General features: G+C 41.8%; 1 protein-coding gene across 2 annotated transcripts in view; it reads left to right on the top strand.

The window, feature by feature from the left end:
* LOC110530388 (TGF-beta receptor type-1) overlaps positions 1 to 17,299 on the top strand; it is a 58,474-nt gene extending 41,175 nt beyond the window's left edge. For both annotated transcript variants that reach the window (XM_036986007.1, XM_021613388.2), the window contains 8 exons: positions 358 to 612; positions 2,009 to 2,245; positions 6,657 to 6,887; positions 7,249 to 7,416; positions 7,631 to 7,787; positions 11,219 to 11,343; positions 11,649 to 11,779; positions 16,363 to 17,299. In XM_036986007.1, coding sequence (XP_036841902.1) covers positions 358 to 612; positions 2,009 to 2,245; positions 6,657 to 6,887; positions 7,249 to 7,416; positions 7,631 to 7,787; positions 11,219 to 11,343; positions 11,649 to 11,779; positions 16,363 to 16,488 — 1,430 coding nt within the window. In that variant the 3' untranslated portion in view covers positions 16,489 to 17,299. The remainder of the gene's footprint in view (positions 1 to 357; positions 613 to 2,008; positions 2,246 to 6,656; positions 6,888 to 7,248; positions 7,417 to 7,630; positions 7,788 to 11,218; positions 11,344 to 11,648; positions 11,780 to 16,362) is intronic.
* The last annotated feature ends 10,683 nt before the right edge of the window (positions 17,300 to 27,982 follow it).

Raw genomic sequence — 27,982 nt, 5'->3', positions numbered from 1 at the left:
ACCGCTATTGGTGTGTCTGAGCCCTTACTGTGTTCTATGGTGTCTTCAGTTGCAACCCAGTATCAACCACATCGTGTACTTACAAACCACATCCGCTCTTATCACATTTATCCTGCAATTACTGTTCTGAAAAAACATCCCTACCTGTTGTGCACTAAGAGTGACAATTTTCATATGACAGAACTGGTGTATATTCCAGACATATTGAAAATGTTAATGTGTTGACTTGGCTATGCGTTTCTTTTTTATCAGATGTACTTCTTCCTTTTATCAGAACAAGCACTTCTTTCTTTTTATCAGATTTTGTTTCTATATTCTGTATATTCACTAAAACCCATCCCCTTTCTCCTCTCTCAGCGTTGCAGTGCGACTGCCAGTGGTGTAGTAACAGTACCTGCTACACGGATGGCCTGTGCTTTGTGTCCTTCGTCAAGTCGGGCAGTAAGATGGTGGCACAGGGGAGCAGGTGTTTACTGGAAGCAGACCTCATCCCTAAAGACAGGCCGTTCTTCTGCGCCCCTTCCAAGAAGGAGAACACCGGTGTTGTCCCTGTCTGCTGCAACAGAGACATGTGTAACAAAGACCTCAACCCAGAAGACTACTCAGAGACATGTAAGTGTCTGATATGTCTCAGGTCTCTATCATCTTTCACATGCATGACATGTCCTAAATTGGCTACTAGCTCATAGGCAATTACCTAATGTGCACTGCATCTGTGTAGATCTGAAAGGAGGAAGTCATAATATGAAAATGTTGCCCATCATATTACCATATACTTTCCTAATCATTTCAGATGTACAAAACATGTTTTGGGGGTAGGTGCTAGGTGTATATATGTGGTATTGGGTGACTCAATCTAAACAGCAAAGCAGAGAACTGATGGCGAGACAATATATTTCTAAAGCATGTTTGATCCTCCATTCACTATTCTACAATAGAATAAGGGTATATCTCCTGCACAAAGCATTCCCTGTACTTTCAAGGACCATGGACCTTGAAATATGTCACAGAATTGTCTGTGTTACTGTGTGTGTGCGCGCTCTGCATAAGTACAATTGAATTTTTCCCCCATTCTGCTCCTCTTTCAGTTTCTGTCACCTGCTTTGTTAAATATGAACCCATACATACAGGCCCAAGTCATTTTTCAGCTCTGATTTATTGGATGTTAGGTCATTTTTATAAGAACAGGGGGTGATTGTTAGTGATACTATTCTCCCAGCAACAACCCATGTTTCTTCATGAGTTATTTACTTTCTCCCCGCAAGGCTCTTCCTGTTTCTTTTATAGCACTCTCACTCATGCGGGAGAGTCACAATTACAATTTAGAAACCCAGTATCCTGGACACGGACACACATTCCATTGAACAAACATTTTAGTTTAAGACCATCTTAATCTGTGTTCAGGAAACTGGCACTATATGTCACTGAATATATCTGAAGCAATGTCTCTGCTTGGACACGCTGTCGGGTTCTGCTCTTGTGGTCAGAAAGAAGCACCTCACTGCTCCCATTCTTGATCATGGGTCTGGAACTGCCTCCATGCTGTGCTTCTCAGTATGGTAGTCAGCAGATATCCTCTCTCACCATACTGTCATTCAGTAATAGCAAGGCCGTTCTTAAGCCTTCCTCTGTGTGCAGCTGTGACTATTGGAAAGATTTGACAGGTTGCAGTCACCAGGCAGTTGGATGATTTGAAAAGCTCCAGAAGCGACTTTTGAGGCTTCATAATGGAATTCCACGACAGCTCTTATTCTGAGAGCTGAAAGTGTCTGACTTAAAGTTCCATTAATATTTGATCACCCTCACGTTTCAGATCACACTCCTCTGATTCTCAGCCAAATCAATTAGAGAAAGTCTAGCCAGTATCAGGAAATGCATTTGAATTTAAACCGGACCGTTGCAATGTTTTCGAAGGAACTCTTATCAGTTCCTGCTTTTTTTTTATCACTGTCCCATGCATGTGTGTTAGTATGGCACAACACTAACCCCAGTCTCGTCCCCCCTCCAGTCCCCACAGCCCGTACCCCTCCAATGAGCCCAGTGACCCTGGCGGCCGTCATTGCGGGGCCGGTGTGTATGCTGTGTTTCGTGCTGCTGCTGGTGTTCTATGTGTGCCACAGCCGCTCGATTATCCACCACCGCGTGCCTAACGAGGAAGACCCTGCCATGGACCACCCCTTCCTGGCCGACGGCCATACCCTCAAAAACCTCATCTACGACATGACCACCTCAGGCTCCGGATCAGGTGGGTTTTGTAGTTCTATGTACTACTGTACATTCATCACACCCTTTGGGAGATACGTTTTAAACAGATTGAGTTTAACCTTTCTGATCTCCCCATCCCGGATCCGGGTTCGTGAATACAGACTCAAGCTCATTACCATAACGCAACGTTAACTATTCATGAAAATCGCAAATGAAATGAAATAAATATGCTAGCTCTCAAGCTTAGCCTTTTGTTAACAACACTGTCATCTCAGATTTTCAAAATATGCTTCTCAACCATTGCAAAACAAGCATTTGTGTAACAGTATTGATGGCTAACGTAGCATTTAGCATTAGCATTCAGCTGGCAACATTTACACAAAAAAACAGAAAAGCATTCAAAAAAATCATTTACCTTTGAAGAACTTCAGATGTTTTCAATGAGGAGACTCTCAGATAGCAAATGTTCAGTTTTTCCTGAAAGATTATTTGTTTAGGACAAATCGCTCCGTTTTCTGCGTCACGTTTAGCTATGAAAAAACCCCTGTATCCAGGATTGTGTAAATCTATCAGCAAGCTCATTAGCATAACACAACGTTAACTATTTATGAAAATCGCAAATGAAATGAAATAAATATGCCATCTCTCAAGCTTAGCCTTTTGTAAACAACACTGTCATCTCAGATTTTCAAAATATGCTTCTCAACCATAGGAAAACAATCATTTGTGTAAAAGTAGCTAGCTAGAGTTAGCATTTCGCGTTAGCATTTAGCGTTAGCATTAGCGTTAGCATCCAGCACGCAACATTAACAAAAACATAAAAGCCTTCAAATAAAATCATTTACCTTTGAAGAACTTCTGATGTTTTCAATGAGGATACTCTCAGTTAGATAGCAGATGCTCAGTTTTTCCAAAAAGATTCCTTGTGTATTAGAAATAGCTCCGTTTTATACATCACATTTGGCTACCAAAAAAAATCCATAAATTCAGTCCTCAAAACGCAAACTTTTTTCCAAATTAACTCCATAATATCGACTGAAAACATGGCAAACGTTGTTTAGAATCAATCCTCAAGGTGTTTTTCACATATCTCTTCATTGATACATCGTTCTTGGACACATGCTTTCTCTCCTGAATCCCAGGAGAAAATGACCGCACCTGAAGATTACGCACAAATTTAGACAAAGGACACCGGGCGGACCTCTGGAAAATGTAGTCTCTTATGGCCAATCTTCCAATGATATGCCTACAAATACGTCACAATGCTGCTAAGACCTTGGGCGAACGACAGAAAGTGTAGGCTCATTCCTTGCGCAATCACAGCCATATAAGGAGAGAATGGAAAACAGAGCTTCAGAAATTCTGCTAATTCCTGGGTGATGCATCATCTTGGTTTCGCCTGTAGAATGAGTTCTGGGGCACTTACAGACAAAATCTTTGCAGATTCTGAAACTTCAGAGTGTTTTCTTTCCAAAACTGTCAAGAATATGCATAGTCGAGCATCTTTTCGTGACAAAATATCGCGCTTAAAACGGGAACGTTTTTTATCCAAAAATGAAATAGCGCCCCTAGAGCTCTAAGAGGTTAATGGAGGAGGTGTAGCATGCTCTACTATGGTACCGATAAAACCGGACATCTTGTACAAAGCTTTATCTTCGTACATATGTTCCTAAAGTTAACATAACAGTGTCCCTTCTCCCTACCAATGCAGTTTTAGCACCTCGGGGTGCTAGAATCTCCCTTAGGATAGATTTACCTATTCCATCTATTTTAAATTGGGATGCTATATCAGCCCAATGCACAAAGTCTGACTGTAGGCACTTTCAAATGACATTTACTGACAGGGTTATGTAAGTTGTTCTGAAAATGCCTAGAAGTTGTTTCTATAGAGCTGCAATACTGACCTTGGGAACGCTTACAGTTTCTCATACTAAATGGGTTGTATTAAAGAAGTTCTTCAATTCTGTGGTTTTCTATGGAGCGGTCCGCAAGATGTAAATGAAATGTTCTTGGCTATGAATGTTTCAGCGAATGATTGAGACCTGAGTGTTTCATCAGTAATACATCCGTTTAGCAGCCGGTGAGACTGTGACATACAGCTAGCTACCAGTCAAGGACCATCATTCAATCATGGAAACAGAATCGTATTAATCTAATTAAATCAGAAAAATAGAATTGTGGCCATCATTCCATAATGGCTTTAACATGAACTGTCCATAGAACTGGAGATGAAAAGTTATTCAGCAACTTGATATCAGCCTTCTATTGATGGCGGGGTCGTGACAGTATTTGGTTTTTCCCTGCCCTGGCACCAACTTACTGGTTATTCGCTTTGCTCATTGAGTTTAATGTCCAGGTTGAAGAGAAGGTAAAATAATTCAGACCACCCATGCAGCTGGAACGTGGGCAAAAGCACGCTCTAGAACAGGGTTTTCCAAACACCTCTCTTGCCTCTCCCCCCAGGGGCACTGTTGCAGGAATTAAATTCCTCTGTTTTAATACCCAATTAAAATGAAACACTTAATCCTTACCGTTACCCGTAGGATATTCTCCTTGGGACTTTCAACGTTAATATCTCATATCTCACTACTCTAGACTAAGTTTCCCTCTCCTCCCCTTAGATATTAATTTCTTTCAGCATTGTACAGGTTCAATTATTCTGTTCACCTAGAATTACCCTGCCTTCTCACCAAGCCTAATTTATCCTCACCTGTTTTAATATATCTATCTGCTACTTCTTCATAGTCAGACTACTTCCCATATACAGATAGACTACTCAGGTTAAAACTTTATTTAGGTATGTTTTTTGAATTAATGGCTATCCTATTTGTACAGAACAAGCGTCCCATCAAACAATACGTACTATATCTCTCCTTAATAACCTTCCGGCTTGCAAAACCAGGATTTATTAAGCTCTAGTTTATTTATGGTAGTGCACCTTACCACAGGTCAATTTCAGACCTGTTTCCTTCCTATCGATTTTGGTTAAAACACAAAGTAGAAACCCATTGTATTTGTTCAGAATATTCAAGCACCTATCATTGATTAAATCCAAACTCCTTTAGAACATTCAATCAAAAATATCCCAAATAATCCCTCCCAAATTCGAGAATAAAGGCTACTGACCTTGCTGCCGACTGGGAAAAGCACTGTTCGTTGGATCTAGTCACCGTTCCTGTCGGTCTGGGGTGTACATCGGCCTAGTCGTTCCCTCAATTCAGAGGCCAGGTCTTAAATAACGGGACCAGACCCGCTCGTGCACGATTTATTCGGCGTACGACCTCCAGATGGCAGGGACGGATATTTAGATCCGGCTCGAAGGACCAATTGTTGCAGGAATTAAATTCCTCTGTTTCAATACCCAATTAAAATTAAACACACAATGGACAGAGCCCAGTCTTAAAGTCAAACAGCAGATTTTATTCACGAGAGTACTGCTCCTTACACATTTTACCACAGGTTATAAACTGAAAATGATGTCAGCGTTTTCTAAATGTTCCGTCTCTTCTTGACACTGGTAGAAAGGCTCTATAGTTCTCAAGCCTTCCCACCTCGCCTAGAGCCAAGGTCAGCCAGTGTAGATAAGCATTCTAGCCAGTCTGGCGATATAGTTCATTCATTTCTACCAAGGAACAGACAGTCATTGTTCTAATTCTTGATTATATTTACACACATTATATTCAGTACTAGGATTAAAAAGAAAATTCATACATATACAGTAACATAATAGTATTCTGATTAGTACATATACAGTAACATAATAGTATTCTGATTAGTCAGTCCTGATTGAAATGTATACATAATTAGTCATTAGTGATAAAAATTCCCTTAACAGGCACCTTTTGTTTTTTTGCCTTAGCAATACACTGTTGATTCAGATAATCAAAGTTTGATGATGAGTTGGTTATTTAAATAATCCGTGTAGTACTAGGGGGGGGGAAACCAAACTGTCCTGCCCCCCCCCCCCCCCCCCCCCCCCCCAACTCTGGCTTCAAAGCAGAGTTGAGTTTGAGGGTTCTAGACTGTTTTATATACATGTACGGTCTACACCAGGTGAAACCAGACAGACAGAGGACCAAGGTACAGACACTCTTCAGACAGTGACTAATTTGCTCTATTTTCCGAAGATATTTTGTTTGACGTCTTTGAAACAGAGAGTAGCTACAGGTCTGACTGTTGAAGTCTTCCTACTGTACCTCTGTCTCCTTCAGTGTTCTTCTGGCCTTGTGCATACATTGGATTTGTCGACAGAAGGAGTCATTCCATTTTTGGATCCAATGGTCTGCTTTTAATCCGTGTCTTCAGTGTCTCTTCCACACAACCACCATCACAGTTGCAAGTTCCTCTCACCTTGCTGTATAGAACTGCTTTCAAACTTCTCCTAAAACCCTGGCCTCCTAATAACTGGGCTCCCTCTCCATACAACCCCCCACCCCCCCCCCCCTCCACAGGTCTGCCCCTATTGGTGCAGAGGACCATAGCCAGGACCATCATCCTGCAGGAGAGCATCGGAAAGGGAAGGTTCGGGGAGGTGTGGCGGGGCCGCTGGCGAGGAGAGGAGGTGGCCGTTAAGATCTTCTCATCCCGGGAGGAGCGCTCGTGGTTCCGTGAGGCCGAGATCTACCAGACAGTCATGCTTCGCCACGAAAACATCCTGGGCTTCATTGCCGCTGACAACAAAGGTCCGAGGGAATATTGGAACAGGGTAGTGTTCAGTAGGGAGAAACATTTTTGAAACAGGGAGGTACTTGTCCAATTAAGAGCCCAGATTTTCATTTTCTGTAGGAAAATGTTTTGATAGTGTGCCCTACTGCACATGACTGTATTGATCCTATTTTCTATGACCAATGATGCTCTTAATTTGACAAGAAGTTGGAACTGTGTATTTGGGACCAAGATAGTATAGTCAGGATACTAGCGTTTCATTGAGTTTCTCTGATGATCTGTTGTAAATGCAGGCATTGTGTAAAGTGTAGCTCACCTAACTTATCTCTCTCACTCACTGTTCTCTCTCTCACTGTTCTCTCTCTCCTTTCTTCTCAGATAACGGCACGTGGACCCAATTGTGGCTGGTATCAGATTACCATGAGCACGGCTCCCTTTTTGACTACCTGAACAGGTACACGGTGACAGTGGAGGGCATGATCAAGCTGTCCCTGTCCACCTCCAGCGGCCTGGCTCACCTGCACATGGAGATTGTTGGCACGCAAGGTGAGGAGGACCAATCAAAATGTGGCTCTTAATGTACTTCGTATAGCATATGTATCCACATAACATGTACATAGTTATGAAATGTAGTGGTTTTACTCTGCACTCAGATATTCCTTTCTCTGCATCTCTCTTCCTTTTCCTCTTCTCTCTCTCCCCCGCTCGCTCTCGCGCTCTCTCTCCATTTACCCACTTCCCCCTGTTCTCCTCCCCACAGGTAAACCTGCCATCGCCCACCGCGACCTGAAGTCTAAGAACATCCTGGTGAAGAAGAATGGTACTTGCTGCATCGCTGACCTGGGTTTGGCTGTCCGGCATGACTCTGCCACTGACACCATCGACATCGCCCCCAATCACAGAGTTGGAACCAAGAGGTGACTGCCTGCACGGCCAGAGAAACAAGTGTCTGCAATACACACAGAGGGAGAAACACACATACACTGAAAACACAGAAATGGACACACACACAGACAGATAAAGAGAGAGAAACCTCACGTAATGCGACAACTACTTAAGATTAGGTAGAACTCAATTAGGTTGCATTATTTTGCTCGGGTCCCTTAATCCACACGGCTGTGTATGCCCTCATTGGAGTGCTGTCAGTATTGAGTCTGTCTTGGGCTGAGGCTCAGGGAAAATGACATCTGAGTCATTGGGCCTGTTGACATTGGATGCCTGTGAGTGATAGAGAGAGCGGAGGAGTGATGACGAGAGAGACTGCTGAGTGGATACAGCGTTATCTCTGAAATCTTAATCCGCTCAGTGGAAGGAGCGGGTTGGCAAAGGATCGCTATCTGATCCGATTGATCCATTACACTTCTCGGGTAACAGTGTAAAACATGGTTAAAACGATCATTTTGATATCATGAATGGTGAATTCTTGCATCCATAGCTCGGTCTATGAATTTGAGAGTGATTCAATTTCTCCAGCCCCATCCCTCAGCTGTTTACTGAACCAGGGGTGAGACGGCCCCTTTGTTATTGTTTCTACTGCTGATTACCGCTTTAAGGTATCGCCTGCATTACTTTTATTTGCGTTAGTATCGCCATTTATCACTAATGTTCATTGTTTACAGTTTAAGTCGGAAGTTTACATACACTTAGGTTGGAGTCATTAAAACTAGTTTTTCAACCCCTCCACAAATGTATTGTTAACAAACTATAGTTTTGGCAAGACATCTACTTTGTGCATGACACAAGTCATCTTTTCAACAATTGTTATGACAGTTTATTTCACTTATAATTCACTGTATCACAATTCTAGTGAGTCATACATTTGTATACACTAAGTTGACTGTGCCTTTTAAACAGCTTGGAAAATTCCAGAAAATTATGTCATGGCTTTAGAAGCTTCTGATAGGCTAATTGACATAATTTGAGTCAATTGGAGGTGTACCTGTGGATGTATTTCAAGGCCTACCTTCACACCCAGTGCCTCTTTGTGTGACATCATGGGAAAATCAAAAGAAATCAGCCAAGACCTCAGAAAACAAATTGTAGACCTTCACAAGTCTGTTTCATCCTTGGGAGAAATTTCCAAATGCTTGAAGGTACCAAGTTAATCTGAACAAAAAATAGTATGCAAGTATAAACACCATCGGACCAAGCAGCCCTCATACCGCTCAGGAAGGAGATGCGTTCGGTCTCCTAGAAATTAATGTACTTTGGTGCGAAAAGTGCAAATCAATCCCAGAACAACAGCAAAGGACCTTGTGAAGATGCTGGAGGAAACGGGTAGAAAAGTATCTATATCCACAGTAAAACGAGTCTAATATCAACATAACCTGAAAGGCCGCTCAGCAAGCAAGAAGCCACTGCTTCAAAACCTCCCTAAAAAAGGCCAGACTACGGTTTGCAACTGCACATGGGGGCAAAGATTGTACTTTTTGGGGAAATGTCCTCTGGTCTGATGAAACAAAAATAGAACTGTTTGGCTATAATGACCATCGTTATGTTAGGATGAAAAATGGGGAGGATTGCAAGCCGAAGAACACCATCCCAAACGTTAAGCATGGGGGTGGCAGCATCATGTTTTGGGGGTTCTTTGCTGCAGGAGGGACTGGTGCACTTCACAAAATAGATGGCATCATGAGGGATGAAAATTATGTGGATATATTGAATCAACATCTCAAGACATCAATCAGGAAGTTAAAGCTTGGTCGCAAATGGGTCCTCCAAATGGACATTGACCCCAAGCATACTTCCAAAGTTGTGGCAAAATGGCTTAAGGACAACAAAGTCAAGGTATTGGAGTGGCCATCACAAAGCCCTAACCTCAATCCCATAGAAAAGTTGATGGCAGAACTGAAAAAGCTTGTGCAAGCAAGGAGGCCTACAAACCTGACTCAGTTACACCAGCTCTGTCAGGAGGTATGGGCCAAAATTCACCCAACTTATTGTGGGATGCTTGTGGAAGGCTACTTGAAATGTTTGACACAAGTGAAACAATTTAAAGGCAATGCTACCAAATACTAATTGAGTGTATGTAAACTTCTGACCCACTGGGAATGTGATGAAATAAATAAAAGCTGAAATAAGTAATTCCCTCTACTATTATTCTGACATTTCACATTCTTAAAATAAAGTGGTGATCCTAACTGACCGAAAACAGGGAATATTTACTGGGATTAAATGTCAGGAATTGTGAAAAACTGAGTTTAAATGTATTTGGATAAGGTGCATGTAAACTTCCGACTTCAACTGTAGGTATCATAATTAAGAGGACCGTGTCCAGTGTCGTTCCCACAATGATATAAGGAATGGACAAGGATGTGTAAAAGAGTAGATGAGGATGTGAAAATGGTTACGTGTACAACAATGTGTCAGGCTAATGCTATACAGAGGGATGGAAGAAGGGGGTGTGAGGGGAAGTGTGAAAGGAAGAGTGTGAGGGAGGAAGGTTGAAGCTGAAGTGTTGCAGCGCGGGGCATGTCGAGCAGTGCTGGGGGGCTTGGCTGGTCACAGCGGTCACCAGCAGGCAGCAGCTAATCCGCCTCACTGATGCGGTCATTCTGTGCGTGCTGTCAACCCCACTTCAACACACACACAAGCTCACACACACACATACACACATGCACATGCACACTCACACTGACGTGTGCAAACACACATTATGTTCTCCTGTCCTTGTGGAGACCTAAAATTAAATTTCTGTTCAAAATCCTATTTTCCCTAACCCCAAAACTAACCCTAACAACCCATAACCTAAACCTAACCTCTAAGCTTAAAATAGCCTTTGTCCTCATGGGGACATGGAAATGTTCCTTGTTTTGAGGATTTTAGGTCCCCACACGGACAGAAGAACCCACACACACACACACACACACACACACACACACACAACGTCCCTTCCCCCCCCCCCCCCCATCTCACCACCACTGTCCCCTGGGGCCTCCAACGACATGTTCCCCCCACCAGGCGGCGCTGCAGTCAGTGACAGTGTGCTAATGTGTCGCCTGGCTTTGTATTCTTGCCACACTCTGCCCTTCCTGTCCTTTCATGTACACTGTGATGGACCGTGAACTCTAACCTACTACAGCCCCTCTCTCTCGCTCGGTCTTGCTCGCACGCTCTATTTCTCTTGCGCTATTTCTCGCTCTCTCTCTCCCGCTTTCCCTCTCCTGCTCTCCCACTCTCCTGACAACACTGCAAGGCTCGCCTCGATCAGATCATCATGTAGTGAAGGATTGGACAATAGACTTGAGAGTGTACACATGGGTCACTCAAGATACTCTGAGAATAATGAGATCATGTTGTCACACTGTCTGAGAGGCTAAAGGGAACTGTCTGGTGAATGTCTCCTCAGGTACATGGCCCCTGAAGTCCTGGATGACTCCATAAACATGAAGCATTTTGAGTCATTCAAGCGGGCAGATATCTACGCCATGGGCCTGGTGTTTTGGGAGATCGCACGGAGATGCTCAATAGGAGGTGAGTTAACACTATGCTCCGAGTTGTTTTGGCCCCAAGGACCTTGGCTAATTCTGAAGCATCAAGTCCATTACACAGAGCAGCCAGCCACTGACACAAGGCTTTGGATCTGTGGGACTCTGACTCTTCTCTCACCTGTCCCTTTAAGGCTTGGTGTCATCACATTTGTCATTCTCTGATATTTTCAACATTTTCTGTCAGAATTGTATCGTAGATTGCCATTGGCTTGTGTTCTTAGATTGGCATTGGCCTTTATTCTGTGTAAGCCTTTGTCTAAGCCAATCCTGTGTCTTTTGCCCCCCTAGGTATCCACGAGGACTACCAGCTGCCCTACTATGACCTGGTCCAGCCAGACCCCTCGGTGGAGGAGATGAGGAGGGTGGTGTGTGACCAGAAACTACGGGCCAACATCCCCAACAGGTGGCAGAGCTGCGAGGTATGACACCATGCACTTCTTACCTTTAGGCACTGCCCTTAGGAATATCATCCATTTTGTTTCTCGCTCCCACTCTCTGTTTCTCGGTTGGTCTGTCTACCTCTGCTCTGTCTCCATCTCTTGCTTTCTCCCCCTCTCTCTATCTTTCTCCATTGTTTTGTCTCTACTCTCCTTTCGGTCTCCTGCAAACAGCCTTCCCACTTCATCATCACTAGATCCACTCTCCCTCTCCTCTGTCTTTATTGATGCACTTTGTATTGCTGGAGAACAGACAATTAGATTACATCCAATTTGCAGTAATAAAGCTTCCTAATCAAATCATCATCCCCTGCAAGGTTACAATGGCTGCTGCCAGAGCATCAGCATCCCAGGTCAGCTGTAAAGCAAACCACTGGATTGATGGCCAAGCTTGTGAATATTAAATGGCCCATCAGTCTATAGTCCATCAGTCTAACTGGCCCATCAGTCTGTTCTGTTCACTCTGTCTGCAGTTGGAGAAACAAGGCAGATATGAGCGGTTTTAAATCACTCAAAGCTGATATGCTAAATTGACACGAAGAGCACATCAGGGACACGTTCAAAGAGATGAATAGGAGACCATCTCTCTGCCCTTGTCTATGCTGCTCGTCACTTTAAATCTGGAGATGGACTGGTGTTCGTTCAGCAGTGCTGAGCTTTCTCTCTCTGTCTCTAATGTTGCCAATGTTAAAAGTCATAAACATTTCCACAGCTCGGCTGCGTGGGTGTGAGCCGCCGGCATACATACATACACGTAGCAGCAGCCTTTAGTTAAGAGAATGAGTTTATCTGGATGTCTAGACAGGTCTGTTCCAGCCAGGGTCATGTTGTTTAGCGGTCTCCTCTAATAAGCAAAGCATTCACACAGACCGCTGGTTCTGAGGCGGAGCACATGTCCGTGACATCTCGACAATGAAACGCAATGTTGGTTCAGGAACTATGTTTATTATAAGATGCGGTAAAGACGTCAATGGAACAGAGACCGTGGGGATAGAAAGACGTCGGATTGGTGCACATTCAACAAATCTGATCTAACAAATGGGACATTGGTAGTGGTGGACAAAGTGTCCGATTTTCATACTTGAGTACAAAATAAAGATGAATAGAAAATGACTAAAGTGAAAGTCACCCAGTAAAATACTACTTGAGTAAAATATACTTAAATATCAAAAGTAAATGTAATTGCTAAAATATATTTAAGTGCCAAAAGTAAAAGTATAAATAATTTCATATTCCTTACATTAAGCAAACCAAATGGCACCATTTTCTTGGTTTTTATAATGTACGGATAGCCAGGGGCACACTCCAACACTCAGCCATCATTTACAAACAAATCTTGTGTGTTTAGTGAGTCGCCAGGTCAGAGGCAGTAGGGATGACCACATGTTCTCTTGATAAGTGTGTGAATGGACCATTTCCCTGTCCTGATAAGCATTTACAATGTAACGAGTACCTTTTGGGTGTCAAGGAAAATGTATGGAGTAAAAAGTACATTATTTTCATTAGGAATGTAGTGTAAAGTAAAAGTTGTCAATAATTTATAAATAGTAAAGTACAGACACCCCAAAAAACGACTTAAGTGGTACTTTAAAGTATTTTTACTTAAGTACTTTACACAACTGTTTATTGGTCATCCATCACCATTGATGTATTGTAACAGGCCCACAATGTGGTTACCAGTGTTAGATTTTGATATTTGGCTGTTTTTGCTACATAACATTTAGAAGTAGTCCCTTTTCAAGTTTAGAAGAAGTTGAATGCTAAATGCCGACTCCCGTTCATTAAAGGTGGCTTCGGAAAGTATTCAGACCCTTTGACTTCTTCCACATTTTGTTACGTTAAAGCCTTATTATGAAGTTGATAAATACATATTTTTCCTCAGCAATCTACACACAATATCCCATAATGACAAAGCCAAAACATAATTTTTTGACATTTGCAAATGTATTAAAAATAAAAAACAGATAACTTAAATATTCAGACCCTTTGCTATGAGACTCGAAATTGATCTCCGGTGCATCCTGTTTCCATTGATCATCCTTAAGATGTTTCTACAACTTGATTGGAGTCCACTTGTTGTAAATTCAATTGATTGGACATGATTTGGAAAGGCACACACCTGTCTATATAAAGTCCCACAGTTGACAGTGCATGTCAGAGCAAAAAGCAAGCCATGAGATCGAAGGAATTCTCTGTAGAGCTCTGAGACAGGATTGTGTCGAGACACAGATCTGGGAAAGGGAACCAAAAATATTCTGCCGCATTGAAGGTCCCAAAGAACACTCCCATCATTCTTAAAAGGAAGAAGTTTGGAACCACCAAGACTCTTCCTAGAGCTGGCCTCCCAGCTAAACTGAGCAAGCGGGGGAGAAGGGCCTTGGTCAGGGAGGTGACCAAGAACCTGACTGTCACACTCTGACAGAGCTCTGCAGTTCTTCTGTTTAGATGGGAGAACCTTGCAGAAGGATAACCATCTGTGCAGCACTCCACCAATCAGGCCTTTATGGCACACGACAGCCCGCTTTGCCAAAAGGCACTGAAAGACTCACAGACCATGATAAACAAGATTCTCTGGTCTGTTGAAACCAAGATTGAACTCTTTGGCCTGAATGCCTAGCATCATGCTCTGGGGATGTTTTTCAGCGGCAGTGAGACTAGTCAGGATTGAGGCAAAGATGAAGGAAGCAAAGTACAGAAATATCCTTGATGAAAACCTGCTCCAGGTTGTGCTCAGGACCTCAAACTGGGGTGACGGTTCACCTTCCAACAGGACAACGACCCTAAGCACACAGCCAATGTTTCTACTGTGTTTAAAGCTGCCCATTTAATAGTACATGCTCTAGCAAACTGAAATATGTTATTAGAAGAACAATCAAAGTCTTGATTGAAGAATAATTATAGTGTTTATTTAATTTAAAGATGTGTTTGTTTGAAACACTGCACTGTATCCCTGTTGACGTGCCATTGCAGAATCATTTGCGTGATGTGCGAGTCTTCAAGGAATATGTATTGGTTGATAGGAATAACGTTGTTTATGATGTGTTGAAATTTCCATGGAAAATGATGCGTTTATGGTTTAAATGTATTTTGGGCTATTGCTTAGGCCTACTTAGGTGCTTATTTGGCCTTTTCCCGAGAGCGAGCAGGTGGGGCAGGTAACAGGTTGGCAATAGTAGAGCCATACTGAAGTTTTGTTATAAACTTTTCAGGCATCAACTCTGTCTATTAGCTACTGAGAATATATTTGATTTATCCAAATCGTTATGTCAATGCCCTGTCTGTTATTTTTTGCACAAAGTCTATTGGCCAATTCGTCCTGCACCGTCGTCACTGTCCGATCCGCTGCCTCGGCTCATGCTTCACAGTAGGTGTTCAGTGTCCGGGCATACTGCTGATTACAGCCCTGCATTCAACACCGTAGAATCACTGACACATCAACAGGACCGCCAGGACCTTTGGCGGCGATCGGGGGATTGATAAATAGGGATGTTGTGGATTGGTATTCAGGCTTGTGGCTGTGGCCTGGATGTTGTAAGTCTGACCAGCCTCTTCACGTCAGAGCTCCATTGTGTCTCCATTGCTTACAGGGTAACGTTGTCATTGCTGAGACGTGCGCACTATGGGTTGAAGTCTTAGTTCAGACTTCTGCTGCAGGTTCAACACCATGCCTCTGAGTCTCTGTCACTGTTTATCTCTCTCACGCTCATGAGTTCTTGCACAACAACAGTGATTCTACTTCAAAGAATGACATTGACTTTGGTTGCAAAGGGAGGGTATATTACTGGGTATACATTCAGAAGTTTACCAATAAATTACCAGCATTTTGGTATCTTCCAAGGATTTTATGAAATCTATCACAAGACATCTAGTGGTTGTTTGTTGTACTTTAGATTATCACAGGTAATTATCTCTGTCCCTCTGTGGCTTTATCACAGGTAAAATATATGAAATAATTAAACAAGATGATTAAAATGAAAAGGCTGTAAAACTATACATTTAGTGAATACCATTTATGTTTTATATGATAGATTCCGCATGAAATATGCTTAATATTTTTAGACACTTGTTAATTTTACGTTGTCAATATGTATTTGTCAATGTTTTGGTTTCAAACTGGTGGCAGTTATGAAAATAGTTGGACAAGTTTCAGAGGTAATTGAAAATAATCCCATTTATAATTAATGTTTTTTTTTTCATTAATTAGGCTATTTTCTCTGGAACCATATGGTCTATCTACTAGAAATTCATAGTCGATGTGGACACAGATATAAAAAATTAACACCAAATATGAATAAAACATTGTTTTTTTTTAAATGACAAATTACCAAGTTATGATAGGTTGCCATAGAACTTCTGTTAATTACCAAAAATACTGAAGATTCTGGTAAATTACCAGTAGCTTTGTAACTCTAATTGTGACATTGCTACAGACATGGTGTATACTCAACGATTGGTGGGGGCAGCTACTATCTCCGTGCTCAACAACTTGCAAAACAAAATGTGGGTGTGTTATTGCTGCTTGTGATATTGACCCACTGTCTCCCCTGCCTCTGTCCCCTCCCTAGGTGCTGCGAGTGATGGCTAAGATCATGAGGGAGTGCTGGTACTCCAACGGGGCGGCCCGCCTCACCGCGCTGCGCATCAAGAAGTCCCTGTCCCAGCTCAGCCAGCAAGAGGGCATCAAGATGTAGACTAGAGGGTCAAGACTACCTGTCTGTCTGGACTTTCTTTCTGTCCCCATCGCTATGTGCTGTTCTCTTCGACATCTCTTTCTCTGAAGAGGAAGGGAGGGGATAGTACAATTCAGGTGTGTGTGTGTACCTTTCAATGTCTCATTCCTTCAAGGCTGATTGGAGAGATTGCTTCTCTGCTCTTCTCTGTTCTCCTCTGATATTGCATCAGGACATGGGTGGATTCTGAATAACATTCTAGACTCTGGATGCAGAGACACAACCTCCTGTCCCTCCCGTTGTTTTGCCTGACTGTATCCATCCCTTCTTTCTTACCCCATGCAAGAAATGCTGGACTTTATTGGGACCTCCTGTAGGAATTCCATTGCAAATATTCTGAATCAAAGAAAATATGCATTGAAAGAAATTCTAAATTTTGATATACCTCTCTCTGGTCATTTCTCAAAGTACCAAGGTCAGTGTCTATTTAAGTGTTTTGTTTAAACATGATTAAGTGTTACTTATATGAATTTCTTTATTTCACTTAATATCTTTCACCTTCAAATGTTTATTTTACAGATGCCAGATCCATATTTTTTTATGTGTTTTGTCAAGCAAAACAGAACATGACCTCATTAAGCTTTGTCAAAATGCAGTGAAATATGCAATATCTTGTTCATTGCTATGTATATATATGTTCCTTAAAGTGTATACAGTGCATTCAGACAGTATTCAAACCCCTTGACTTATTCCACATTTGTTACGTTACAGCCGTATTCTAAAATTGATTAAATTATTTTTTCCCCACTGATCAATCTACACACAGTACCCATAATGACGAAGCAATTTTTTGTATGAATGTTTGCAAATGTATAGGGGAAAAAAACTTGGATGGGGAGTGTTGCTGCACAGCTACTTTCAGGTCTCTCCAGAATTGTTTGATTGGGTTCAAGTCCGGGCTCTGGCTGGGCCACTCAAGGATATTCACAGACTTTTCCCGAAGCCACTCCTGCATTGTCTTGGCTCTGTGCTTAGGGTCCTTGTTCGGTTGGAATGTGAACCTTCGCCCCAGTTTGAGGTCCTGAGTACTCTGGAGCATCAAGGATCAAGGATTTTCATCAAGGATTTGTCTGTACTTTGCTCTGTTCATCTTTACCTTGATCGTGACAAGTCTCCCAGTCCTAGCCACTGAAAAACATCCCCAGAGCATGATACTGCCACCACCATGCTTCACCGTAGGGATGGTGCCAGGTTTCCGCCAGATGTGACGCAATCTTGGTTTCATCTGGCCACTCTACCATAAAGGCCTGATTTGGTGGATTCCTGCAAAGATATCTATATTTTTTTATAATTTAAAAGTTTACAACTTTTTTCTCCCCAATTTCATGGCATCCAATTGGTAGTTAGTCTTATCTCATTGCTGCAATTCCCATACAGACTCGGAAGAGGTGAAGGTTGAGAGCTGTACGTCCTCTGAAACACAACCCAGCCAAGCTGCCCTTGACACAATGCCCACTTAACCCGGAAGCCAGCCACACCAATATGTCGGAGGAAACACCATACACCTGGCGACTGTGTCAGCGTGCATTGCGCCTGGCCCGCCACAGGAGTTGCTAGAGGGCTCATCGGACAAGAACATCCCTGCCAGTCAAACCCTTGCCTAACCCTGACGACGCTGGGCCAATTGTGCGCCACCCCATGGGTCTCCCGGTTGCGGCTGGCTGCGACAGAGCCTGGACTCGAACCAGGATCTCTAGTGGCACAGCTAGCTTTAGACCACTGCACCACTCGGGAGCTCTGTCAGAGTGACCATTGGGTTCTTGGCCACATCCATGATCAAGGCCCTTCTCTCCCGATTGCTCAGATTGCTCGGACAATTTCTTCAACCTCATTTTTGCTCTGACGTGCACTGTCACCTTTATATAGACAGGTGTGTGTCTTTCCAAATAATTTCCAATCAATTTAATTTATCGCAGGTGGACTCCGTTCAAGTTGTAGAAACATCTCAATGATGATCAATGGAAACAGGATTCACCGGAGCTCAATTTTCGACTCTCATAGCAAAGGGTCTGAATACTTATGTAAGTAAGGTTTTTCTGTTTTTTATTTTTAATAAATGTGCAAAACTTTTGAAAAAGCTGTGTTCACTTTGTTGTTATGAGGTATTATGTGTAGATTGATTAGTGGAAAATGTATTTAATCCATTTTAAAATAAGGCTGTAACGTAACAAGATGTGGAAAAAGTCAAGGGGTCTGAATACTTTCTGAATGCACTGTATATGAGTGGTTGTATATGGGTGTACTCAATTCCAATGCATTTGGTGTGTGTGTGTGTGTATACAGGTGTACATTCTGTATGCATGTGTACTTGCAGTACATCTACGCTGATAGATATACATGTACCTCTATTTTATACAAACTGCTCTTTTGTTATTTCAACCACAACCAGGAAGTTCTCTGAATCAGTCATCCAATCATATGTTAATGTGGTAGTAGGAGGTTCTCTGAACAAATGGCTCCTCCCACTGCCATAGGAAATGAAGCAGTGGAGATCAGGGTCATATTCATTAGGCACCAAACGGAAGGAAATGGACTGAAACAGGGTGGGTCTACCTGGACTAAATGTATCTAATAAGATAAATGTTTTTAAACATTTTGCTAAGGTGTGCACGAATGAATAAAACCCAGGGTTGCCATTAGGCCTAAGCAACACCATGATACCAGTTTACCTGTCACTCTTCTCAGCAGTAATGCATCCTGTACAGTTTTAAGGGAAAGCATTGATGGAGCTACATTATGTAGGCTTTTTTATTTCCTGCATACTTTTATTGCTTTTATGTCAATGAGTTTTCACATATCTATGGGCATAACATTTCAAACAAGAATGTACATTTTGTATATCTTAGAGATGTGTACAGCTCTACCTTGACAGTGAGAAAGCCCCTTGAGACCTATACAGGTCCTGTAGTTGGATCTTTCGTTGTTGGCATGAAAGAAAAAACGAAATGTTAATTTATTAGTTGGTAATATCCTTATGCTTTTAAACTTATAGATTTGATCATGTGACCTCACTTTTTATTTTCCAATAGGACAAAACACAGTAAACATGAATTTAAGCGAGTAAAGGAAATTCTGTAGACATTGTTTCGTATCGCTTCAGCAGTAAGGAATGCACTTTTTGGCATTGTTGTCTTACATGATCCCCAAAAAAATCCCAAATAGGAGTAGGCTACAGTACGATGAAGAGAGTTCAGATGGATGCTCCTCAATAAGTGCCATAGCATTTTGTTTGACGAGTAGTGCTATTTTTTAATATATATTTTTTGACAAAGGCACATGTATTCATATCTGCTACTGTGTTGTGTTGGTTTTTGTCTTTCAGCACGTTTACAGCATAACCTGCTTTAACCAACCAAAACACCCTTTAAATGTTGTGCCATACATGAATGCGGAACTGGTCAACCGGGCATCATGTGGATGAAAAACAATAGATTGTGTTTTTTGGTCACATTCATCAGACTTGAGGTGAAGAATATTGCTGCTATAATATACTGTTTGTGTTGAACCAAAAAAGTATTATTATTTTACAGTGGAACACAAGATGCAACCGTTCTCATTTACTCATCAAAAAATGTTACTTTCTACCGCATTCTTCTGTCTCAAATCACCAGCAGCCTTTCACTTTCTGAAGCAGCATTTGACTTTTCTGAAGCTAGAAACATCCAGGTACTCCTCTCAGCAACATCAACCACCTCTGAGTCCCTAGCAGCAGGACTCCACTAACTATGGACTCCACTAACTATGCTCACTATCTGCTAGTGTAGTGTTCACCAGGAACTTTGTATTTACCCCCTCCAATGTCAATGTTTTACGATATTTCCTTTCCCAATTGTTCTATAATCTACAAATGTGGTGTGTTGTTTATGTCATGCATGGTGCTTTATACCTGTATACTGTACCATTCCCCATTAGTTTAGTTTAACTAGTGTGTGTCACTGAATTCCCCATTCTGCCAGTGATACAGTATGTAGCCATCATTATACAGGCATGATTACTGCTGTCACTGACCTGAACTCAAGCACTAAACGAGGAAGTGCCCCGCAGTTGTGTACTGAATGAGATGCTCTGATTAGCAGAAGGGGAAAACGACCAGTGAGGCAGGCAGGCAGCAAGGCATTCATATTTAGTAGTGGGCTTCTGATGCAACCGCAAAATTGGAAATTGATATTTAAGCTCTGCTGTGTAGTACAGATTGTGAAAGAATTTTAAAAATGTTTCTGGTAAGCAAGCCATTGTGAAACGTACAGTATTTGATAAATGGGATCCAAGCTGAAAGTTCTGTTGTGGAAAATGACAAAATCAGTCATGCTATCCTGTGTTTTACTTAGAGAATTGTTCTTGTGTTTAATGCTAGTGTTTTTCTTGCTGATGCAGCCTTGTCTTGTGTGACTTAGTCATAAGTCTGGGCGTACAGATAAGAGCTGGGTGCAACCGCAGTATGTGACATCCCGTTTGTACTATCTGCAAGAACTCCTCTGTGTGTAAACTTGCAGGAAGTAACAGACAATGGTGGCAACGTCAGCTGTCTTAATCTGCACAGACAAGCTAAACGCCTCTTATACACCATGTTCCCCACCCCTGTTTGCACACATCTGCTAACTGCAACAGACAAAGAGGATGGACATTTCTCTAAAAGATGAGAGCCACTGTTCGTTGGGCTTTTAACTGCACTGTTGAGTGGATTGTTGACCGCTCCATTTTTGCAAATCTTATAATTAAATTCTTCAAACAACAATTTTGTCTCTCTTCCCTTATGGTTAGAATTTCCACTACAGTTCCCTTGACATCTTTATCACATGTTCTACAGTAGCTTTTAAGTGTCAATTAGCTGCAGTATGTGCTACTACATGCTGGCTCCAGTACAAAATAGCCTTCTTATTTCTAGCAATGCCTACTTTTCACTTATGTAGAATATTATATGGAACCATATTCAAAGTACACCATATGTGCTCCCATGATTCTGCTGAAAAGGGAGGAAATGGAACAAAGTGAAGTTTGGCTAAAAAGTAAAAACACAATCGAAAAATGTTAACTATACCTCAACAGACCAATGTTTTTTTCAATTATAATTTACCTCAATGTACATAATACTTTATCTACCACGTTTTACATTTTATTTTTATGAAATGTCTAATCAAAAAAGTATATTTCTTTATTTGAGAGTGGTAGTCGGTGTACTGTTTGTCCCATATGTGTAAGAAGTAATCCTATTGCCTGAACCAGAATCTGAGAATGTTTCATCTTGAGAATTCTGCAGAGTTTTATAGAAAGGCAGTATATCGATGATTTGTGCCAATTGTGAGGTCGGCATTTTCTCCTCAAGATACAGTATGTTGTATTTACCTTTTACAAAGTGTTTAAAAGAATGAGCGCTTGACATAGGAATTCAGAGGACACTGACTATTATTTGAAGATAATGTATAGTGAAGTAAGATGTTTTGTGAATAAATATATACACATTTTATTACCTGACTTTTTTTCCCCCTCTTTCAAAGGTGCTCTGTTGTTGGTGAATTCATAAGGCACTGCAGCCAAGTCATTCAATTGGTATTGCAATATAGAAGTATCCAACAGTTTGAATATAAATGCTTTAATATAAGTGGTGTATGTGTTATGAAATTATTGTAACGTCGACCACATTTGCCCCTTCCATGCTGCTCCCACCAACAGATGGTGGTGTTGCCTAAAAGTACACGGCCACAGGGATTCTTGCATCTAGTGTGATGAGTTGCCAGCTTTACACTACTCCCATACCTGATAGCACATTCAAAGATTCTAGTACTGTAAATGCATCCATTTGACTTTGATTTCCTAACATTTGATATGACATTAGGGGTTTGGGTTTCCATGGCATTGGGGGTTGGGTTTCCTTGTTTCTCAATGTAATCCATCAGGTGTTCAAACTTTTATGACGTCTGGGATGTAAATAAGTAATGTGTTCAGGGGGAAATAAGGAAGGGTCTGACTGTCTATAGAGTCTAGACATTCCCTGGAGACCCTGTCTGGCTGTAGGAGATCCTTCTGTTCTGACCCATTGGAGCCAGACTGAGAACATCAAGCCATCTCTTACCTCTTGACAATTCATCCAGACATCAATGCAGTGTTCCTTCATTTGTCAAATCCAATTTGAGGGTTCCAAGGTGGTGAGTTCTGGAATTCTATAGTGTGAAACTTGAAAAATCAGTAATTGGACTCTTGAAGGGGGAAGACATGAGCATGATGGGTTTCTATAGGTGCTGAGCATTTTAATTGTAACAGATTTAACAATGACTACATGCTATTTGAAAGGGAAGAACATTTTCAAAACCGGGAGAGAATAAATCAAGTCTGGAATGAAATAAAATCACCCTTCTGGATTTGGGCAAGTTAATCTCTTTATCCCTCTTCTGTCCTCACTTCATCCATTCATCATTTCCACATTGCTATATTTCTAGAAAGCTTGATAATGGTGGTCAGTGGGAATACAGTGAGCACAGGGAGACACATTTACCATCTGAAAAATGTGTGCTTATACATGCTCTGGTGATATGATAGTTCTCAGAGGTAATTCACTCTGGGATTAAATTTTCTGCATTATTTCCATTCTGGGAAAAGTTATGTTCTGACAGTTGGTCTGATTTCCCTTCCGGTTTGTTCTAGTTCTCCATGCCTTGGCTTGGCCTACTTCCGCTGATTTTATTACAAACAGTGCATTCGGGAAGTACACTGCTCAAAAAAATAAACTAAAATAACACATCCTAGATTTGAATGAATGAAATATTCTTATTAAATACTTTTCTTTACATAGTTGAATGTGCTGACAACAAAATCATACAAAAATTATCAATGGAAATCTGGATTTGGAGTTACACTCAAAATTAAAGTGGAAAACCACACTACAGGCTGATCCAACTTTGATGTAATATCCTTAAAACAAGTCAAAATGAGGCTCAGTAGTGTGTGTGGCCTCCATGTGCCTGTATGATCTCCCTACAACGCCTGGGCATGCTCCTGATGAGGTGGTGGATGGTCTCCTGAGGGATCTCCTCCCAGACCTGGACTAAAGCATCCGCCAACTCCTGGACAGTCTGTGGTGCAACGTGGCGTTGGTGGATGGAGCGAGACATGATGTCCCAGATGTGACCCCCCAAAGAAATGCCACCCCGCACCATGACTGACCCACCGCCAAACCGGTCATGCTGGAGGATGTTGCAGGCAGCAGAACGTTCTACACAGCGTCTCCAGACTCTGTCACGTCTGTCACGTGCTCAGTGTGAACCTGCTTTCATCTGTGAAGAGCACAGGGCGCCAGTGGCGAATTTGCCAATATTGGTGTTCTCTGGCAAATGCCAAACGTCCTGCACGGTGTTGGCCTGTAAGCACAACCCCCACCTGTGGACGTCGGGCCCTCATACCATCCTCATGGAGTCAGTCTGTTTCTGACCGTTTGAGCAGACACATGCACATTTGTGGCCTGCTGGAGGTCATTTTTCAGTGCTCCTCCTGCTCCTCCTTGCACAAAGGCGGAGGTAGCGGTCCTGCTGCAAGGTTGTTGCCCTCCTACGGCCTCCTCCACGTCTCCTGATGTACTGGCCTGTCTCCTGGTAGCGCCTCCATGCTCTGGACACTACGCTGACAGACACAGCAAACCTTCTTGCCACAGCTCGCATTGATGTGCTATCCTGGATGAGCTGCACTACCTGAGCCACTTGTGTGGGTTGTAGACTCCGTCTCATGCTACCACTAGAGTGAAAGCACCGCCAGCATTCAAGTGACCAAAACATCAGCCAGGAAGCATAGGAACTGAGAAGTGGTCTGTGGTCACCACCTGCAGAACCACTCCTTTATTGGGGGTGTCTTGCTAATTGCCTATAATTTCCACCTGTTGTCTATTCCATTTGCACAACAGCATGTGAAATTTATTGTCAATCAGTGTTGCTTCCTAAGTGGATAGTTTGATTTCACAGAAGTGTGATTGACTTGGAGTTACATTGTGTTGTTTAAGTGTTCCCTTTATTTTTTTGAGCAGTGTATTTAGAACCCTTAATAGTTGGAAAAAGTCATGTAACAGCCATATTCTGAAATTGAGGGAAAAATGGAAAAACATCTATGTACACACAATAACCCTTTATGACAAAGCAAAAAAAGCGTTTTAGAAAATGTTAGCAAATTTATGAAAAAAAAATTATATCACATTTACATAAGTATTCAGACCCTTTTACTCAGTACTTTGTTGAAGCACCTTTGGCAGCGATTACAGGTTCAATTCTTCTTGGGTATGATGCTACAAGTTTGGCACACCTGTATTTGAGGAGTTTCTCCCATTCTTCTCTGCAGATCCTCTCAAGCTCTGTCAGGTTGGATGGGGAGCGTCGCTGCACAGATATTTTCAGGTCTCTCCAGAGATGTTTGATCGGGTTCAAGTCCGGGCTCTGGCTGACATTGGTGTAAAGTACTTAAGTCAAAAATAAAGTACTACTATTTAAGCAGTTTTGGGGGGTATCTGTACATTACTTTACAATTTATGTTTTTGACAACTTTTACTTTACTACATTCCTGAAGAAAACATTTTCCCTGACAACCCAATGTACTCTACATTTTGAATGCTTAGCAGGACAGGGACATTGTGAAATTTACGCACTTATTATATATTTTTTTTATTTTTCAATTTAACCTTTATTTAACTAGGCAAGTCAGTTAAGAACAAATTCTTATTTACAATGACGGCCTACACCGGCCAAACCCGGATGACGCTGGGACAATTGTGCTCCGCTCTATGGGACTCCCAATCACAGCCAGTTGTTATACAGCCTAAACCACTTATCAAGAGAACACGTGGTCACCCCTACTGCCTATGGTCTGGTAGACTCACTTAACACAAATGCATTTGCTTTTGTAAATAATGTCTGAGTGTTGGAGTGTGCCCCTGGCTATCTGCAAATTTAAAAAACAAGAAAATGTTGCTCTCTGCTTTTCTTAATATAAGGAATTTGAAATGATTTACACTTTACTTCACTTTATCTATACTTTTACTCAAGTATGACAATTGGGTACTTTCTCCACCACTGCTGGCTGGGCCACTCAAGGACATTCAGAGACTCGTCCCAGAGCCACGGCTGCGTTGTCTTGGCTGGTACTTTCTCCACCACTGCTGGCTGGGCCACTCAAGGACATTCAGAGACTCGTCCCAGAGCCACGGCTGCGTTGTCTTGGCTGTTTATTTAGGGTCATTGTCCTGTTGGAAGGTGAACCATCACCCCAGTCTGAGGTCCTGAGCACTCTGGAGCAGGTTTTCATCAAGCATCTCTCTGTACTTCGCTCAATTCATCTTTCCCTCGATCCTGACTAGTCTCCCAGTCCCTGCCGCAGAAAAACATCCCCACAGCATGATGCTGCCACCACCATTTCCTCCAGACATGATGCTTGGCATTCAGGCCAAAGAGTTCAGTCTTCGCTTCATCAGACCAGAGAATCTTGTTTCTCGTGGTCTGAGATTCTTTAGGAGTGGCATCCATCTGGTCACTCTACCATAAATGCCTGATTGGTGGAGTGCTGTAGACAAGGTTGTCCTTCTGGAAGTTTCTCTCATCACAGAGGAACTCTGGAGCTCTGTCAGTGGGATCATTGGGTTCTTGGTCACATCTCTGACATCTCCCCGATTGCTCAATTTGGCCTGGTGGCAAGCTCTAGGAAGAGTCTTGGTGGTTCCATTTAAGAATGATGGAGGCCACCATGTTCTTTAGGACCTTCAATGCTGCAGACATGTTTAGGTACCCTTCCCCAGATGTGTCTCAAAACAATCCTGTCTCGGAGCTCTACGGACAATTCCTTCGACCTCATGGCTTGGTTTTTGCTCTGACATGCACTGCCAACTGTGGAACCTTTTATATAGACAGGTGTGTGCCTTTCCAAATCATGTCCAATCAATTGAATGTACCATAGGTGGACTCCAAGTTGTAGAAACATCTCAAGGATGATCAATGAAAACGGGATGCACCTGAGCTCAAGGGTCTGAATACTTATATAAATAAGGTATCTGCTTTTTATTTGTAATACATTTGCTAACATTTCTCAACCTGTTTTCGCTTTGTCATAATTGGGTATTGTGTGTAGATTGCTGAGGATTTTTTTTATTTAATCAATTTTAGAATAAGGCTGTAATGTTATAAAGTGGAAAAAGTCAAGGGGTCTGAATAATTTCCGAAGGCACTGTATACCACAAATGCACTTCATTTTCATAAGACTTTGTGCAACAAGAATCCTTGTTTTTTTTAAAAAGCCAAACAGATGGTCTCTGTTCTCCTTGACAAATTGATCGACTGCAAGTCAATTCTATCACATCATGTGCTCTTCCCCAGCGGGGTCCACCCTATGTTCCCTGGGCCCTGTGCTCCCTCAGTCCCCACTGAACCAATTTCAATCAAAATTGGCACAAAAAACAAAAATATCAACGCAACATGTAAAATGTTGCTCTCATGTTTCATGATCTGAAATAAAAGATCCCTTACATTTTCCACATGCACAAAAAAGCTTATTTCTCAAATTTTGTGCACATTTGTTTACATCCCTGTTAGCATTTCTTCTTTGCCAAGATAATCCATCCACCTGACAGGCGTGGCATATCAAGAAGCTGATTAAACCGCATGATAAAAGGCTACTCTAAAATGTTCAGTTTTGTCACAAGACAATGCCACAGATGAGTATTTCTGTCTGTAATAAAGCCCTTCTAATTGGCTGGGCCTAGCTCCCCAGTGGGTGGGCATATGCCCTCCCAGGCCCACCCATGGAATCCATAGATTAGGGCCTAATTTATTTATTTCAATTTACTATTTGCTTATATGAATTATAACTCCTGTAAAATCATGAATTGTTGCATCTTGCGTTAATATTTTTGTTCAGTATCATTTATATTGTTTTGGGGATGGAGATCATTAGAATAATACCCAATGTTTGACACATTTGTCATTTAGCAGACATTTTTATCACACCATAGTGGCATCACACTTCCATCACACAGTAAATTTGGGGTGATAGAGGGCCACAAAATTGTGAGATACTATTAAAATGTTATAGAAAAGTACTGTATGTTTTATTTAAATTGTAACTAATTACAAAATACATTGCATTGTAGTTCAAGCCAGTGAAATACACATTTCAATTGCTCTTGAGTATTTTGTATTTCAAAAACATGTACGGTAACAGAAATACTGCCCATCTCTGTTCAATCATGTAACAGTGGATCAACTCACCAAAAGGCATGAGTACATCAAGAGTGAAAAATATAAGCTATGTAAAATGTTATCACTCCCTTTTTAACCTGGGTAATATTATGTGTAGTGGAGGATGCAGGATGACACATGAATAAACACATAGCCATCCCAAAACTACACTGCCAGCTGTCCTGAGGCATGAGTAAATACACTTTTTATACTCTAGTAATACAGTGCCTTGCAAAAGTATTAATCCCCTTGGTGTT

The sequence above is a fragment of the Oncorhynchus mykiss genome, chromosome 8 (genome assembly GCF_013265735.2).
Source record: "Oncorhynchus mykiss isolate Arlee chromosome 8, USDA_OmykA_1.1, whole genome shotgun sequence".
NCBI classification, from domain to species: Eukaryota; Metazoa; Chordata; class Actinopteri; order Salmoniformes; family Salmonidae; genus Oncorhynchus; species Oncorhynchus mykiss.
This window is presented reverse-complemented; position numbering and strand designations above follow the sequence as displayed.